The sequence below is a fragment of the Lycium barbarum genome, chromosome 2 (assembly GCF_019175385.1).
Source record: "Lycium barbarum isolate Lr01 chromosome 2, ASM1917538v2, whole genome shotgun sequence".
NCBI lineage: Eukaryota > Viridiplantae > Streptophyta > Magnoliopsida > Solanales > Solanaceae > Lycium > Lycium barbarum.
Window position 1 is genome coordinate 142,821,148 of NC_083338.1, and position 15,430 is coordinate 142,836,577.

The 15,430-nt window shown below is 35.9% G+C and overlaps 2 protein-coding genes across 2 annotated transcripts; both read left to right on the plus strand.

The window, feature by feature from the left end:
• Positions 1-2,572: 2,572 nt before the first annotated feature.
• LOC132629061 (uncharacterized) lies at positions 2,573-3,120 on the plus strand. The gene is made up of 2 exons (XM_060344802.1): positions 2,573-2,641; positions 2,731-3,120. Exons 1-2 carry the CDS (start codon positions 2,573-2,575, stop codon positions 3,118-3,120), a joined length of 459 nt encoding a protein of 152 aa, XP_060200785.1.
• Positions 3,121-8,954: 5,834 nt separating this feature from the next.
• LOC132627723 (G-type lectin S-receptor-like serine/threonine-protein kinase At4g27290) lies at positions 8,955-12,231 on the plus strand. Its single transcript, XM_060343279.1, has 6 exons — positions 8,955-10,383; positions 10,513-10,751; positions 10,885-11,095; positions 11,194-11,431; positions 11,525-11,675; positions 11,773-12,231. Exons 1-6 carry the CDS (start codon positions 8,970-8,972, stop codon positions 12,073-12,075), a joined length of 2,556 nt encoding a protein of 851 aa, XP_060199262.1. The 5' UTR covers positions 8,955-8,969; the 3' UTR covers positions 12,076-12,231.
• The last annotated feature ends 3,199 nt before the right edge of the window (positions 12,232-15,430 follow it).

Genomic DNA, 15,430 nt, shown 5'->3' on the forward strand with positions numbered 1-15,430 from the left:
AGGAAAACATGGTATTCGACTTCATATGTTCAATAGGGTATAGATTATTACAAGATAACTTGGGCTAGATATACTAACATGATATTCATCTAATAGTCAGACCTCTCTGGTTGTTTGCATGAATCTTAATTCCAAACTAGTTGCAACAAGATAGTCATTTAAGTCATTTTTTAGCAGAAAGTGACATTTAATCAGAGACAGTATATGTTTACAAACTGATTGAAGTTGAGTTCAGACCTTTGTTAATCTTATTTGGACTTGCTAACATCATTTAAATTCTACTTTATCATGCTGAAGACTATATGAACCAAAATGAACTCATGCCAACACCAAAACCCATCAGAACCAGCTTATGGACTAACATAGAGACATTAATGATACCATATTAGTATAGTTCATACATATACACCAAATTCTCAAGTTAACAAACTCCACATCCAAGCTTGAACAGGTTTGTCATACTAACACATAACCAACTACTAAACTGGAAGTTAAACCGAACTAAACGTGAACATCAAAATATTTTAACTTTTGAGCCGAGACTAAACTAACTAAAACAGGAATATGCATAATGCTACTAAGCTAAGCTAAACTGAAAATAAACCAGCCGAGATCACAAACAGGTATGAACATATAAACACATTTGATTAGATTAATAGCTTCTTCATTATACCAATCAGTTACATGGCTAAGATCTAAAGAGACAACTAATTAGCAGGACTACAAATCATATATTTAAAGCAGGAATACAAACTAAGTGCACGCTAATCATACAAGGACCAGCAACAAAGCTCTAAAACTAGCAGTATTAGCTAAAACACCTGATGCCAAAACTAGTATACAACTAAACCACATATTTAGCTAAGATTTAAAACATGCTGATTACTCAAATTAAACATATAATTAACACTTAAATAATACAAAAGCTACAGAAATTAAAAGGGAAAGAAATTACCTTCTTCGGGTGCAGCGAAGTGGGGCGGGGTCTCTGATATGCCTCGAAACACCGCAAACTCCAAGTTTGTATATACTCGGATCCAAACCAAATACCAAAGGCAAAACAGAAAAGGATTTAGTATTTGAGACGATATCAAGAAAACTAAGAGCTGATATTTTTAAAGGGGAACTGGAACAATTAAAGACTTATATTTTCAAGGGAAATTTGGCGATTCAAGAACTTTAATCTTAGGGAATTTCTGCGGTTAAAAGACTTAATATTTTTAGGGGATTTCGGGGTTTCAAACTTATTCCAGAACTGCCCCTTTTACTTCAGGAAAAACGATTATTTATAGGATTTTAGATTAGGGTTTGGGCTAGGGTTTTTCGGGTTCAAAAAAATGGGCGGGATTTTAAATCGAAGATCCGTTCAAATCAACGTTAGAATTTTTTATGCGTATTCTAACCTATTCGATTAGAAAAAGAAAGGAACTAGACAAAAACCATTAAAAATTGGTACTCGAAAATAAGAAAAACTAATGAGAAAGGTTTTTTTACTTCACAAACGGACGAAGTCCATTAAAATGATTTCAGACGCAGGCAGAAGAGAAAGAAGGAGAAAACAAAAAAATTACCATCGTCAACGACTGAAAACTGACGGGGAAAGGGACAAGCATTAATTGCCCTTCCCGATATGGCCATGCACGACCTGGGAGAGACGAAAGGCGACTGTGCTTTTGCTATTTTTGTTGAAGAAGAAGAGAGAGAGAGAGAGAGAGAGAGAGAGAGAGGGAGGAGGAAGAGAGAGAAGGGGGAGGGTGCGGCGCTGAATGAAGTGAGGGAGCGTAACCCTAGTGGTTCATTTGTTGCAAGACTCGGGTCGGGTCACCGGGTAATGGGCTGGGCTAGTGAATAAAGGGTGGGCTGGTCGGGTAGGCAGATTTAATGAATGGTGGGTCGATTTAAAATGTTGGGCTGGGTATTAAAATGGCCTCATACGGATTGGGCTGGTCGGATAAAAGATTTGTGGGTTGGTTTTATGGGATTGGGTTGATGAATTAAAATATGGGCTAAAAGAAATAGTTTGGCTTCTAAATTTAAATAAAAGACCTATTTTAATTAATTATATATTAACGTGTGCTAAAATATTACCTAATATAAAAATATGTAATTATTAGTGCTCAGATAAAATTATATGACGTCGTAATAGCCGTGCAATAATATTTTGAAAATCAACAGTAAATAAACGCTATTATTTAATTGTGCGAAAATAGATGCGATGCGTGTGCATAGGATGGCAAAAATGCTGGAATGATTATAATGCAAATTATAACAATACTGGTAATAATAATAATAATAAAATAATAATAATAATAATAATAATAATAATAATAATAATGATAATAGTAGTAGTAGTAGTAACGGTAATAAAAATAAAAGATAAAAGCAGTAGTGACTACAACAGGATAATGAAACGCCGGTATTAATAAAAGTTAATAATTATAGTATAAATAATTATTTCTTAAGTTGCCAAAAATATTAGAAGAGTAAATAGATATTTCGGAGGAAAGGTGGGACAAAATTGGGTGTCAACACTCGCAACCCTCGAATTCATCTACTAGCGTTACTGCACGACATGTATTTCACCCTGAAGACTACACTCATCCTTGCCATCCTCTTTATGTTCATCCATCTAATGTTTTGGGTTCGTCTTTGGTACCTGACCCGTTTAATGACACATCTTATAGTAGTTGGAGAAGAACAATATTAGTGACTTTATCTGTTTGAAACAAGTTAGATTTTATTACTGGGAATACACTTAGACCTCCTGATGACTCACCTCTATCTAGACAGTGGCAACGATGCAATGATCTCACTGTTTCATGGTTAACTAATTCTCTCACAAGAGACATTTCTAGAAGTGTGGAGTACTCTGAATTTGCTAAAGACATTTGGAATGAGTTAGAAGAGAGATATGGGAAGACAGATGGTGCTAAAAAAATTTATTTGAAAAAGAAACTTGCACACATTTCCCAAGGGTCTTTGGATAGTGCTTCATGGTCTTTGGACATTGCTGCATACTTTAACAAGATTAAACAACTTTGGGATGAAATTTGTTCCTTATCTGCAAGTCATTTGCCTGTGTGCACTTGTGGTGGTAATAAAAAGGCTGAGGAGGAATAAAAGGTTGACCAGTTCTTAATAGGACTGAATGAGACCTATGCGCAAGTAAGAAGCAACATTTTAATGATGAAACAAGTTCCATCCATAGGATCTGTTTACAATATTCTTCTAGCAGATGAAAAAACAAAGACAGGTTTCCTCTGCATCTCAGTTTGGATCAACATCATCTTCTTTCAATGCTGGTTTGACCAAACCTGGTTTGTCCAAACCACAATTCATGTCCAAAGTATCATTTGACATACCAAAACCTTCACCTACACCCGTTCTATTATGTAGATATTGCAAGAAAACCAATCATACTATTGAAAAGTGTTATAGGTTGCATGGATATCCTCCTAATTTCAAGTTCACTAAGAACAATTCTCAGAGGAAGACTACTGGACATGTTGAGTTTGAGAGTCCTGCCAACAATGATGCAAGTGGACACTTAGATGATTCTTCTGCCTCTTTTGGCATAGCTGAATTGCCAGCTACTGTCAGCAACTTGACTAGGATCAATACACTCAACTTCTTTCAAGGTTGTTGCATTCTCACCGGTCTTTTCATGATGCTACCCTTCTCATTGCTTTTGCGAACTTTTCAGGTAAGTCCTTGACTGAAAGTGTTTTGGTCAGAACTTGTTTACATACTAAGATTGATAAAACTATATGATCATAGATTCTGGGGCATAAGACCATATAACCTCTGACCTTTCCCTTCATTCAGCATCACTGTTTTAGCTGTTCCATGTCTTGTTTCCCTTCCAAATGGTTACAAAGTTAAAGTTACTAACATTGGCTCTTTAACTCTGTTTCCTGATTGAATTCTACACAGTGTGTTGTATATTCCTAGTTTCCAATATAACCTCATTTCTATTTACAAGCTTGTTGAGTCTCTGGTAATAATGTTCAGTTCACAAACTCTGGTTGCACTTTACAGGGCCCTTCACTGAGACAACTACTGGTTCTTGGTAGGCCAGAGTGTAGACTGTACAAGCTGTTTCAAATTCCTGCAGATTCGTTTTCAGTTGAACCTTGCCCTACTTTTTCTAGAGTATCTCAAGCTTCCTCTACTATTTTACCTTCTATTTTTTCTAGTAACCCAAATTTCTCATTCCCAGTCCCAATTTAAATTTCCTAGTTCACATGTCCCTAATATTACTTCTGATGTATCTCTTAAGCCTGTACCTGATTGTTGTGAAGCACAATTGGCTAATGTGAAAAAGTGGACATTGTTTGGCATTACAGACTTGGCCATATACCTTTCTCTAAAATGAAATCTATTTCTGTCATTAGTGATTCATTATCCTCTAAATAATCATTTACATGTCACATTTGTCCTTTCGCAAAACAAACTAGATTACCCTCCCTGACAGTACCATCCAGTCTATTTTCCATTTAAATTGATACATGTGAATACTTGGGGCCCTTACTATGCACCAACTTATAATGGTTCAAAATTCTTCTTGACAATTGTAGATGACTATACTAGGGCCACATGGACTTATTTGATGGGTGCCAAAAGTAATGCATTTGACCTTTTAAAAGCCTTCATTATCATGGTAGATACTCATTTTCATACAAAAGTACAAACAATTAGGAGTGACAATGCTCTAGAATTAGGTAGTTCTACATCTGGCTCTAAGTTCTTTTCTGAGAAGGGTATTGTACATCAGACTTACTGTCCTCACACCCCACAACAAAATGGGTGGTAGAAAGGAAGCATAGACACTTGCTAGACACCACTAGGGCTTTGCATTCCAATCTCATCTCCCCATTAGATTCTGGGGGGATTGTGTTTTGACTGCTACCTACCTCATCAATAGGTTCCCTTCTCCCTTACTTCACAACAAAAGTCTCTTTGAACTTCTTTATGCCAAACCACCAACATATACTCATCTTAGAGCATTTGGTTGTCTTTGATACTCTACCACTCCAAAGCCTCATAGAGATAAATTCCAACCTAGAGCTGCTCCTTGTGTCATGCTAGGCTATCCTTTTTCCAAGAAAGATTACAAACTTTATAATCTGGAAACCAAGACTTGTTTCATTTCCAGAGATGCAGTATTTCATGAGCATCTTTTCCCATTTCTCTAAGCCGCTAGCTCAGCTCCTCTATGCCTTTCCGTTTTCTTTCTATTTTGATGATCCTTCTCCAGTTGTTCACGATTCTTCTGCTGGTATTTTTCCTTCTCCCCCTCCATCACCTAATCTTCCTCCTTTGGTTCCTGATCTTGCACCCCTTTCTCCATATAATAGTGCTTCTACTTTGCTATCTTCTCCATCTAATGGTGTTTCTACCTCCGATTTCTCTACTGCTTCAGTTCCTGAGTCTGTTTCTGAGTTATTCCTCTTCCTTCTGACACTAGGAAGTCTGCTAGACCTCATCACAGACCTGCTTACCTCAATCAGTATATCTGCAACTCTTCTTTATCCAATGTATGCTTCAGTTCTAATCCATCCAATTTTGGTCAACAATATGTTTTTGAACCTTATACTTACTCTTAAGCTGCTTCCATCCATGAGTGGCAAGAAGCTATGAGTAAATAATTTGAGGCTCTAAATGCTAATAATACTTGGGATATTCTAGAATTTCCCTTTAGTAAGAAGCCAGTTGGATGTAAATGGGTGTATAAGGTTAAATATAGGGCTGATGGTACTATTGAAAGGTATAAGGCTAGACTAGTTGTTCGAGGGGACACCCAAGTGGAAGGAATTGCTTTTCACGAAACTTTTTCTCATGTGGTTAAAGTGTCTACTATTAAGTGTCTCATTGCTGTTGCGATTAAGAAACAATGGCCTTTTTTTTCAGCTTGATGTTAATAATGCATTTTTGCATGGTGATTTGGATGAGAAAGTGTTTATGAAACTTTCTCCTGGTTTGTCAGTTCCTCACTCTTCCTCTTCTAGACCTTTGCTTTGCAAATTACAGAAAAGCCTCTATGGTTTTTCTAGGTAGTGGTATGCCAAGCTGTCTCATTAATTCCCTAGAAACCAGAGCTTATACTCATTTTTACAATGACTACTCACTGTTTACCAAAGGTTCTGGAGATTCTTTTGTTATTTTGGCAGTTTATGTAGATGATATAGTCATTACTGGTACTGATTTGAGTGAGATAGAAGCTGTCAAGTTATTTCTTCATGATCAGTTTAAAATCAAAGACTTGGGTTTCCTCAATTACTTCCTTAGGATTGGGTTTTATACTCTGCTTCTAGAGTTCTTTTGCATCAGAAAAAATTCATCAGTGATTTGCTCAAGGAATTTCATTGTGATACTTGCACTTCTGTCCTTTGTCCTCTTGAATTGCATCAGAAATTGCATGCTCAGACTGGCAGTCCATTACCCAAGCCTGATGTTTACAGGAGTTTGATTGGAAAACTCAACTTCCTTACACACACTACACCTGATTTGTCATTTGCCGTGCAACGCCTTAGCCAGTTGATGCAGCATCCCTGTGAACCTCACATGTAAGTTGCTCTTCATTTGTTGAGATACTTAAAGGGCACTTTTGATCTTGGCATCTTCCTCAACAATACTCCTGATTTTTCTTTGCATGTATTTTGTGAAAGTGATTGGGGCTCATGCCCTGATAGTAGGAGATCAGTTTCTGGATTTTGCATTCTCTTGGGAGTTAGTTTGGTCTATTGGAAATCCAAAAAGTAACCAGTTGTGTCTCTTTCTTTAGCTGAGGCTGAATATAAAAGCTTAAGCAAAGCTATTGCTGAGGTCACTTGGCTTTCCAGACTTTTATCTGATTTTGGTGTTGCTGTTCCACCTCAAGTTCCTATTTATTGTGACAACCAAGCTGCCGTCCACATTGCTAAGAACCCTATTTTCCTTGAGAGGACCAAGCACATAGAGTTGGATTGCCACTTTTTCAGAGCCAAGTTACAAGAGGGTTTAATTTGGTCAGTTTGTTTCATACTTCCAGTTCTACTCAGGTTGCTGATGTCTTCACCAAGCCCTTACCTGGTGGTCCTCATCACTCTCATCTTGTCAAGTTGGGTGTGTTATCACCCTCCGACTTGAGAGGGATGTTAGAGTCACACTTAGTGGAGTTGTGTAATTGGTGTGTAGTTAGTTTGTTACTAGTTTGTTACATGATTGTATTGATTAGTTGGTTGGATAATTATTATTGGTATTGGGCCTGAACCACTTCTTTATGTGGGCTCTATAAATACCCATGTACAGATTTATTTTCCTCTCAGCTTGAATAAAAATTTCCCTCCACTTCATATTTACTTCTCACCGACTCAAATACACTCTCAAGCTCTACTCGAATTACTCACAAGTTAACAAGATCATGACGAATCGAAAATTTTCACCCAAATTCCACGCAATGATTTGTAACCTTTGGATGTATTACGACTTTTTTTTTTTTTGCGCGGATTGCCCTTCATTTGGGGTGGTCTTTAATTTTTGCCCTTCAAATTGGTGGTTTTTAAGTTTTTCCCTTCGCCTAATACCCCGAGGTTATGGGTTCGAATCCCAGCTCAGTAAAAAAAAAAAAAATCGCAAGGCAGAATTTGCACAGGCAAAGGCAGAATTTTGCTCATGCAAATTCTGCCTTAAGGCCCAAATTATGCCTCTGCCCATTGCCATGCAATTTGGGCCTTAAGGGCAAAAGTTAAAGACCACCAATTTGAGGGGCAAAAATTAAAGACCACCCCATCCTGCAAATTGCCCGTATTATGACAAATTAAAATTCCTTGTCACTAAACATACAATGTAGGTCATTGTAGCTAATTAATCGATTGGCGGACAAATAGCTTATACATCATTGATGGCATATATCTCAACATTATTCTAAAGTCAATACAAGTGGCTCAATTATTAAGTAACGGAAGTTTTATGCAGGAACTTACAATTTCAAGGAATGCAAATCAACCATAACATTATTAGATACGCGTTAGTATACTTTTCAAAGGCAACAACAGTTTACTTTCTTGTCAGTTTTCTCCTTTTTGTGTATGGTACCAGTCAAGAATTTAATTTATCTAAACCGGCAATACTCTTTTTCTATACTATTTTAACTTGTTATAACAAGTAACATATTCCATTCTCCAAATTAGCAATTCATTTATTTATTATAATAAATTACATGTAATTATCTTTTAAGTAATTTAATAGCGTAAAAAGTATTTAGTGTGTTGAAAAGTTGCCACAGGACAAGACTTTCAGCTAGCTAAGTGCTAACATTGAACCAAAATTATTTCCTCATACCAGATGTTACGAGCTCTTTGTCAATATTTATAAAATGAAAAAAAAAAGTGTTTTTTAAGCAATCACTGAAATGTAATTTTTGTGACCTTTTTTATGTTAGTATCAAATATCAAGTGACAATAACATCTGTCTATCATAAAAGTGGTAGTAGCGGAAAACACTAAACTGACCTCAAAATGTCTACAAGTACCAACCTCTTAATGTTTTTCAGGAGTGGAGCCAGCTTTAAAGCTATGAGTTCGACAAAACCCAATTGATTTAGCTCAAATTCTATATTTGTATTAAGAATTTTATTATTTAATATGTATAAATAATTTGTTCAAAATCTAGTAAGCAAAAAATATTGCAACTCAAAACCTATAAATTAAAAATCCTGAGCTCCACCACTGTTGATTTCAAATGTCCATTAGCTGATTTAAGTAGTGGTATGGAAAACTTTGGAACCAAAATCCAAGTTACGAGACTTGTCATTTGTCAATAGTATCATCCACAAAAGTCAATTGGTGAGACTTTCAAAGATGGGCACGGAGTTTCTTTATTCAGATATTGGATGTAAACTTTGTCAAAGAGACAATAAGAACGTAATTACAAACTTCAAATGCTTGTCTACAGCCGCCAGAGTTAACGACTATTCAAACAGAATAAATATGAGGCCGTGCCCCAAAGGATATGAAGTAAATACAAATTTCAGAAATGTATTTGCCACTTTCCAGAAAGCACTGCATCTATGTCCAGTTTGGGTAAAGTCTAATCAGGGAATCATCATGGAAGCTAGTTTCTTCCTACTTTTTCTGCTGGCTTTCTGCTCTTCTATACCCAAGATATTTTCTACTACAACAACAGACTTAATCACTACTAATCAATTCATCACAGATGGTGAAACTATTGTTTCGTCAGGTGGAACCTTTGAGCTGGGATTTTTCAGCCCCAGCGGTTCCTCAAATCAATATATTGGGATATGGTACAAAACAATTCTTCCCTATGTGCAAACAGTTGTATGGGTTGCCAACAGAGAAAAACCACTCACAAATACATCTTCTGCTGTTTTGAAGGTCAGCAAGCCAGGAACACTTGCTCTATTCAATGACAAGAATGAAACTATATGGTCCACTAACACCTCAAGATCAGTCCAAAATCCAATTGCAGTGCTTTTAGATTCTGGTAATCTTGTTGTAAAAGATGCAAATGATGACAACCCAGAAAATTTCCTCTGGCAGAGCTTCCATTTTCCAACTGATACGCACTTGCCTGATATGAAGCTTGGCAAGAATTTTAAAACTGGCCATGAGATTTACCTTTCAGCATGGAAGACCTATAATGATCCAGCTCAAGGCGAATTCACTCGTAACATTGATCCTACTGGATATCCACAGGTCCTCACCAAAAGGGGCACAACTGTTTCAAATCGTATAGGACCATGGAATGGTTTACGATGGAGTGGGGCACCCATACCACTACTAACACAAAGCAGAATTTATACATTTCAATTTATTTTCAATGAGGAGGAGGTTTACTATATTTTTTCTCTCATTAATTACAGCTCGGCTTTATCAAGAATAGTCCTGAGTAGCAACGGTGATATACAACGCTTTATGTGGGTGGATCAGACAAAGAAATGGCATATTCACTACAAGTTACCTGCGGATAATTGTGACACATATAGTTTGTGTGGTGTGTATGGGAGCTGTGATATAAGTAGTGAACCTATTTGTGGATGTTTGGAGAAGTTTGTAGCTAAACATCCACAGCAATGGGCAACGGGAGATTGGACAGGAGGGTGTGTTCGGAGGACACCCTTAGATTGCAACAAGGAACATGTATTTATAAAATATTCTGGAATTAAGTTGCCGGATACTAAGCAATCTCAGTACGATAAAACCATGACACTCGAAGAGTGTAGGCAAGTATGCTCCAGGAACTGCTCCTGCACAGCTTATTCAAGTCTAAATATAAGCAATGGAGATAAAGGTTGCTTGTTTTGGTTTGGGGAATTGATTGACATAAGAAAGCTGTCTGAAAGAGGACAAGACATTTTCATCAGGATGGATTCTTCAGAGCAAGGTAAGAACTTGTTTAAGAAATTTCCCATGATGTGTTTTTTAACTTAGTTTTTCAACACATGGAGATGGTATTATGCAAAGTTCGTGGCCTATCTTGAATTGCAGTGGCTGATTAAAAGTTTGATTGTAGAATCTGAGGGAGGTTCAAAAAGAAAGAAGGCAAAGATAATCGGAGTGAGTTTCTCATTGTTGATGGCAATGATTCTGCTAAGCCTGATTTCGTTGTTGTACAAACGGAAAAAGAAGAAAATGAAACTCAGAGAAGATGGTGAGCTGCCACTGTTCAAATTTTCGACAATAATAAGAGCCACAAATAACTTTTCGGTTAACAACAAGATCGGAGAGGGTGGATTTGGACCTGTTTACAAGGTATACATTGCAAATTTGTTGGAATAGTAACTAGTTTTTGCTCATTATTAGAGCGTTAGAGATGATTTTCGTTCTGCAATATTCTAGTCTTTGTAGAATAAATGTTCTGCTATTATACATTTGCCATTTCTAGGGAGTGCTGGAAGAAGGACAAGAAATTGCAGTGAAGAGACTTTCGAGGACTTCCATGCAAGGAGTTGATGAATACAAGAATGAAGTTATCTATATTGCCAAGCTTCAGCACCGAAATCTTGTGAGACTTCTGGGTTGCTGCATCCAAGGGGAAGAAAAGATGTTGATCTATGAATACATGCCTAATAAAAGCTTGGATTCATACATATTTGGTTTGGGTTTCTAATCTACTACACGTTAAAATGAGTAATACTTTGATCTATTAGTCATAAAATGAAAGAAGCAGCTAACAAGAAAGCTTATTTTGTAGATAAAACAAAGAGCAAACTACTTGATTGGCCAAAGCGTTTCGACATCATAAACGGAATTGCTCGTGGCTTATTATATCTTCATCAAGATTCTCGACTACGAATTATCCATAGAGACCTTAAAGCAAGCAATGTTTTGCTAGATACAGATATGAATCCTAAGATATCAGACTTTGGCATGGCTAGAAGTGTTGTAGGAAATGAGATGGGAGCAAAAACATGCAATGTGGTTGGGACGCAGTAAGAATCTCTAATATCAGACAAAGTAATCCCATATGACATCTTGCTTCTTTAATTCTCATGGTGTGGTTCTTTTTTTTTTTCCTGGCACAGTGGCTACATGTCCCCTGAATATGCAGTAGATGGAATCTTCTCAGTAAAATCAGATGTGTTTAGCTTTGGCGTTATGGTGTTAGAGATTGTGAGTTGCCAGAGAAATAGAGGATTTGTCCATCAAGATCACAACCTTAACCTTCTCGGTCATGTAAGCACTGTATAACCTCTATTACAGACATAACTCATTTTTTTTTCTTTTACAGTAATAGAATTTTTCATGATTCATAAGATCTAAACTCAAACAGGCATGGAAGCTTTACAAAGATGATAGGTCCTTGGAACTAATTGATGAGCAGCTAGTTGATTCTTGCGATATTTTCCAAGTTTCAAGGTCAATCCAAGTGGGTTTATTGTGCGTGCAACAACATCCAGATGATAGACCAAGCATGTTTTCTGTGGTTCATATGTTGGCTAATGAGAGTCTACTGCCAAAAGCAAAAGAACCGGGATTTTTCACAGAACGAAATTTATTTGGTGAAGCAAAATCAGGATCGCAGATAAGAAGTTCAAAAAATGAATTTACAATCACATTGTTAGATCCTCGATAGGTGTGACAGAATAACTATTTTGCCTTGTGTGCACATGAATAGGAAGATATAATAGAACTTTGGTTATTGAGAAATACAGTAGTGCTTGAAATAAACATCAAGTTGAATCTTTCTATTTGAAGATATTATCTACTTATGGATGAATCTTTTTATCTATTTCTATCGTTCTTTGAATATATACTTTAGATATGTTACTTATATGACAAAAATTCTAAAGTTGTATATTTGTTTTCCAGAACTATTACATCCTGTAATCGGAAATCACAAAATCAATAGTAGTAATGAAAATTTCACACATTGTAACTCCAGTTTTAGGGAAAGTATATCCAGAATATGGTACAAAGCTGTCATCGGGATTTAAGCAGCCCTTTACCTTGATTTGTTTTTTGCATTTGTGAGACATACAACTGAATTTAGTATCTTAGTTAGAAAATGTAAATTCCAGTAATAATTTCAGAGTTTTTTTTTTTTTTTTTTTTTTTTTTTTTTTAGAGAATAGCATCCTATTTGCATCAAGAACTTTAGTAATTTAATATTTGAATGAAATGGAAAGTTTTGCAATTCAGACAGACACAATCGACTAAAATTTTAGGACAATTATTATGTTTTATCTTAATACTAATTAGCATTGTTATTTTTTTAACATTCTCATGTTAAAATTATTGGCTTAAGGAGGATAATAACATAATATACTTTTGATAATCAAGAAATCCCTAAGAATCAGCGGAGCACAGTTTGAGACTCAGTGACAATGGTCTGTCCCTCTATCATTTCTCATTTAAATATAAAGCTTTTTTTGGGAACAATAATAACATAATATTTAGATCTTCAATTTAGGGACGGAAGTAAAGTCAAGTTTGCCCCCGAAAAGAATGGATCTCCCATTGTAATGTTCCTAATACTAATGTAGAATAAATAACTTTTATGGTAAATAATGTAGAAATATATGGAGATTAACAAAACGAAAAGAGTAGCTCTTCATGAAAATGTGGTTTAGTTGGTTCTCAAAGAGGTGTTGCCATTTTTTTCTTCTCATCCACTTGTGCAAACAAGTCTATTGAGTACTATTTATCTAATGAGTATAAGTTCTGTATACCGACAATATAACATATGTTTATATAATCTGACCACTTATAAGATGAGTACAAGTAACTTTCTATAACAACCATTAATTGATAAGCTGGTCAGAAAATTTTTTATTTGACTCTCGAAAAACGAAAAGTCAAACATAAGTTGGAACAGAGGGTGTAAAAATTTCTATAAGGTAATGCAAAATTAACTAAAATCATTAGGCAGGTAATGTAGAATCATGACTCCATTGCAGTACCACTCCCACCAATTATCCGCAGATATTAAAAACATCAAAGTAGCAGCAAAGGACTATACCGAAAATATGTAGTACTAGAGTGGAAACGGAGATGGACTGAAAATTCTCAAAGTAAAGCTTCTTGTAATTTGTGGCTTGCTGGAAGATGGAGTAAACAGATAGCGAAATAAAGGAAAGTAGGAAAGCTAAAAATGAAAAGTGAAAAAGGGTCAAATTTGTTGTACAATTCAAAATTGAGTAGCTTTATTTAAGCTTTTGGTATTTTTTTTTTTTAAGATTTAGAAAAAGAAAAAAAAAATCATTTTTGCCCTTCTGAAGAATTGAAGACCAACCCATTTGAAGGGCTAAAACTAAAGACTAGTCCATTTGAGGGGCAAACCGTGCAACTTCTTCTAACGAGAGCCTACTGCCAAAAGCTAATAGAACCAGGGGTTTTCACAGAATAAAACATATTTGATAAAGCAACATCAGGATCACACACAACCAGTTCAAAAAATGAAGTCACAATCACATCGTTAGATTCTCGGTAGAGTTTGACAAGATAACTATTTTGACTTGTGTGCACTTGAATAGGTAAAGTACATTGAAGCTTTGATTCTTGAGAAGTACAGTAGTTTTTGAAATAAAACATCAAGTTGAATTTTTCTCTTTGTAAAGGTTATCAACTTACGGATGAATATTTTTTCAAATCTATCTGTTGTTCTCTAACTATATAGTTTAGATATGTTTCTTATATCTTGAACTTTACTATAGACAAAAGCAGATATTAAGCAAGAGAAGGGTAGAGAGACGGACTCAGAATCTCATTTTTAGTAAGCACTAAGGGTGTGGCCTACTGGTCAATAAAGTGGGTTGAAAACCATAAGGTCTCAAGTTCAATTTCTAGCGGAGATAAAACACTAGGTAATTTCTTTCTATCTGTTCAAGCCTTGGTGAACAGAGTTACCCGGTTCATGTGTTGACTGGAAGTAGCCGGTACCATGTGGGTTCAGTCGAGGTGCGCAGAAGTCAGAAGTTTGACCAGACACCACGATTGTTAAAAATGTTTCTTATATCACAAAAATTCTGATGTTATAAATTTGTTTTACAAACTATTAGCTATAACAAATTTTATGGTGTTATTGGGAATCATAAAATCAATATCAGTAATCGAAATTCCGCGCATTGTAACTCTAGTTTTTAGTGGAAGTATATATCTAGATAATTTTACAGAGTTGTTATCAGAATTTTAGCAGCCCTTTACCTTAACTTGATTTGTTTTTGCATTTGTGAGACATACAACTAAATTTGGTAGTTTACTTAGAAAATGTAAATTCGAATAATGATTTTAGAGGTTTTGATGTGTAGTTTTTCCTTTTTCAGAGAATAGCGCCCTCTCTCTTATCTCTTTTCCCACCTCCTTTGTTGCTCTACCCTACCCTGGTGTGCTGGAAATTGTGGAAATCCTTACTACTCCAGCTAGTGGGATGTTAAATGAAAGATAGATTAGACTAGACTTGTCCTTGGGGTTACGACCAGCTAGTGGAATTGTATAGACACTAGCTGAAAAATATCTCCAAACCCAGCAATTACCACACATTTGTCCAAGCTTTAAATAGGTGATCTGAGAATTCTCTTTTTCTGCTTGTCCAATGACTATGGGACAAAGCAGTGTCGGTCTCACATTCTAAAATGGAGCATATATGGACCATGATGAGATCTTTTGTAACCAGTCAAGGACTAATTGACAATTTAAGCGTCCAAAACAAGCAGAAAGAAGGGAGAGGAGTGACTGGCGCACCCAGAAGTTTTAAGTTGTGGGTCAACGGGTGCTCAACTGCCTTTAATCTATAATTCATTTGTAAGATTGGGTGCTTAATCAATATGTTTGTATGTTATGAATAGCTCTCAAAAGAAAAACATAACGTTGGGCAAAAAACAACAATACATGCTTAAGGACCCCTATACTTGTTAAGCAGAAGCATCAGTAAGTAGTCACCTTATAGTGGAAAGATAAAGAAAAAGACAGCACATAAACAAATGTCGGAC

Excerpts from the sequence above, each read along its gene's own strand:
- LOC132629061 (XM_060344802.1), top strand. The coding sequence starts at position 2,573 with ATGTATTTCACCCTGAAGACTACACTCATCCTTGCCATCCTCTTTATG. Across the intron at positions 2,642-2,730 it reads TCATCCATCTAATGTTTTGG|TTAGATTTTATTACTGGGAA; the intron begins GTTCGTCTTTGG and ends GTTTGAAACAAG.
- LOC132627723 (XM_060343279.1), top strand. The coding sequence starts at position 8,970 with ATGAGGCCGTGCCCCAAAGGATATGAAGTAAATACAAATTTCAGAAAT. Across the intron at positions 10,752-10,884 it reads GATTTGGACCTGTTTACAAG|GGAGTGCTGGAAGAAGGACA; the intron begins GTATACATTGCA and ends TGCCATTTCTAG. Across the intron at positions 11,676-11,772 it reads ACCTTAACCTTCTCGGTCAT|GCATGGAAGCTTTACAAAGA; the intron begins GTAAGCACTGTA and ends AAACTCAAACAG.